This window comes from Rhagoletis pomonella, unplaced genomic scaffold (genome assembly GCF_013731165.1).
Source record: "Rhagoletis pomonella isolate Grant_MI unplaced genomic scaffold, Rhpom_1.0 Rhpom_scaffold_19295, whole genome shotgun sequence".
NCBI classification, from domain to species: domain Eukaryota; kingdom Metazoa; phylum Arthropoda; class Insecta; order Diptera; family Tephritidae; genus Rhagoletis; species Rhagoletis pomonella.
The window spans coordinates 1-2,720 of record NW_023477820.1 but is presented as its reverse complement, the minus strand read 5'-3'; the positions used below and the strand labels follow the sequence as shown (position 1 = coordinate 2,720).

General features: G+C 34.7%; 1 protein-coding gene across 1 annotated transcript; it reads left to right on the top strand.

The window, feature by feature from the left end:
- The first annotated feature begins 543 nt into the window (after nucleotides 1-543).
- LOC118732366 lies at nucleotides 544-2,586 on the top strand. Its single transcript, XM_036461496.1, has 2 exons — nucleotides 544-578; nucleotides 643-2,586. The coding sequence occupies exon 2, from the start codon at nucleotides 1,486-1,488 to the stop codon at nucleotides 2,584-2,586; it is 1,101 nt and encodes a 366-aa protein (XP_036317389.1). The 5' UTR covers nucleotides 544-578; nucleotides 643-1,485.
- The last annotated feature ends 134 nt before the right edge of the window (nucleotides 2,587-2,720 follow it).

Below are 2,720 nucleotides of genomic sequence, written 5' to 3'. Positions count from 1 at the left end.
CGATATGCCTAAGTTCTCATAGCGTTTCAAAGTCCTAAATCCAATATTATGACGTAGGCAACAAAAGTTACCTAGTTGTATGACGATTAAATCATCACATTTCAGTTACTCAGTTGTATGTGTCACATACAACTTTGTGACAGAAGGAAACGAATATTCTTAGTTGACATACAGTTTTGTTGTCCCGCGCGGTTTGACGTGTGTTTTTGTTAGTCGCGAAAAGTTTGCAAAAAACAAAACCTTAGTTCGCAAAGTGAGGTTAGGTTAAGGGTTTTGCTATCGCCCACCTGTTTTGCGTTTGTTTTTTTTTAATCTCGAAAAGTTTTCAGTGATAACGTAAAATCTAAAATTTTTCTTAAAGGTGTGTTATGGACTTAAATGGTAAGTTGCTTAGACATCTTAATATTGTAAAGATAATTAAAATTGTCTTCTTTTTTTGCATAAAAGAATTTAGTTCACAAAGTGAGGTTAGATTTAACCAAAACTATTTTGCAGATTTAGAAATAATTATTTGTTTGTCTCCCCTAGAAAAAAATAGAAAATATGGACTCTGATACTGAAACACTGGCGGATTTGAGGTAAAATTTCTAATTTTTTTAATGGCAAGAGTAAAAATGAAAAACATTGTCCTAACTTTTTTAGAACAAAAATACTGAACGAAAAGATAATTGTGAGCTCCACTGGAAGCTCCACTTCACGTGATTTACAGGTAGCAGATTTGAATGACATCATAAATACTCATGGTTATGATTCTGACAAAGATCCTGAATATGTACCACCTGATAGTAGTGCGGACACCCATGGTACGGATGAATTAGGTCATGAACATATTACCTCTGAATCTCCAATTGAAAACGTCCCTAAAAAAATTCTAACGCGGAAAAGAAAGAGGAATTCGGATTTATGGAAATGTAATGTTCGAAAAGCTGCTCACGCTTCCGGAGATGCATACATATCCGTAAGAAAGAAGGTTGTACCAGCTAAAACAATAAAAACTGTGAAAGACTGTCAAAGCAAATGTGTGTATAATTGTCAAAAATTTATCACTGCGGATGAAGGGAATATCTTTTTGAACGTTAGTATACGCTAACACAACAGGAGAAAAAGTTATATTTCGTAAGTACAACCAAAAGTTTTGATGTTGAGCGTCATAGAAAAGGGAAAAACCAAACCAATAGCAGAAGAAAGCGGACGTTCAATTACTATTTTATTATTGGAACTCGGCAGATTCAAGTTTGTAAAAGTTTTTATCTGAGCACTTTGGCCATAAGCCAAACACCTGTTTACACAGTACATGCAAATAAAGATGCCATTACGAATATACCTTCTTGTTCTGCTCAAGGTAAGCATACAAAACACAAAATATCTGAGGATTATCTTAATGGCGTTAAAACGCATATTGACTCTTTTCCCCGAGTCGAATCGCACTACTGCAGAGCTGAAACTCAACGACAATTCTTAGATCCTTTTTTGAATATAAAGAAAATGTATGAACTATATAGAGATGTATGTACCTCTTCAAACAAACAACCGGTGAAGGAGTCCTTTTATAGATCTGTGTTTTGTCAACACTACAACTTATCTTTTCATATACCAAGGAAAGATAGATGTGATTTTTGCGAGGAAGTTAAAATGAAGATCAATGAAGGAACACTCACAGACCAGAGAAGGACGGACTACGAGAAGCACATTGAAGAGAAAAATGCAGCTCGAGCAGAAAAACAGAAAGATAGAGACAATGGAAATATATTTTTAGTCTTTGATATGCAGAACGTATTATCATGTCCTCGTGCTGAAGTGAGTAACTTTTACTATAAAAGTAAACTCAATGTCTACAACTTGACTGCAACTCTTTCGAGCACAAAGCAAGTATATTGCTCATTGTGGAATGAAGCCATAATGGGGAGAGGTGGCAATGATATTGCTAGCGCTCTTATCAAGATTTTGGAAGCAGTGTTTTCAGATAATCCGCAGTTGAAATCGTTAGTTTTGTGGAGCGATAGCTGCGTGCCCCAAAATAAAAATTCACTTATGTCACTTGCTATTTCTACTTTTATGCAGAGCCATCCACACATTGAATTAATTACAATGAAATTTTCAACCCCTGGACACTCATGCAATCAGGAAATTGATGCCGTACACAGCTGCATAGAACGGGTTTTGAAAAAATCGGAATATTACTCCCCGGTTTCCCTTTTACGTTTACTTTTGAAAGTAAATTCCAAAAAGCCTTATAAAATTATGCAACTCAAAGAAAATGACTTTAAAGACTACAAAACATGTGCAGCTTTGTACAATTACAAATTGGTGCCTTTCAGTCAAGTCACTACTCTTAAGTTCTCTCGATCTCTTCTAGAGATAGAGTACAAAGTAAGCCACTCTCACCAGGAATGGAAGAAAGTGTGTATTCGTGAATATCGAGGTACACGATCCGAATCTACAGGTGGAGATAATTTTATGCGACCTCCAACTAACATATCTGTATCAAAAACAATTCCTCAGAATAAAACATTAGCGATAAGAAGTATGTTTAAATACATGCCAGCAGTAGACCAAGCCTATTATAACTCTATATTGCCCAAATAGTTTTTGTTAATATGAATAATCGTTAAACTACAAAAAAACTAACAAAACCAACAAGTTTAATTAGAAATTTACTTTAAGTTCAGTTACTAATTTAGAAGAAATACAAAGTTGTATGTTACTTTACTAGCAATCAA

Bases quoted from the DNA above. Each gene is read 5' to 3' on its own strand.
- LOC118732366 (XM_036461496.1), top strand. From the start codon at position 1,486: ATGTATGAACTATATAGAGATGTATGTACCTCTTCAAACAAACAACCG.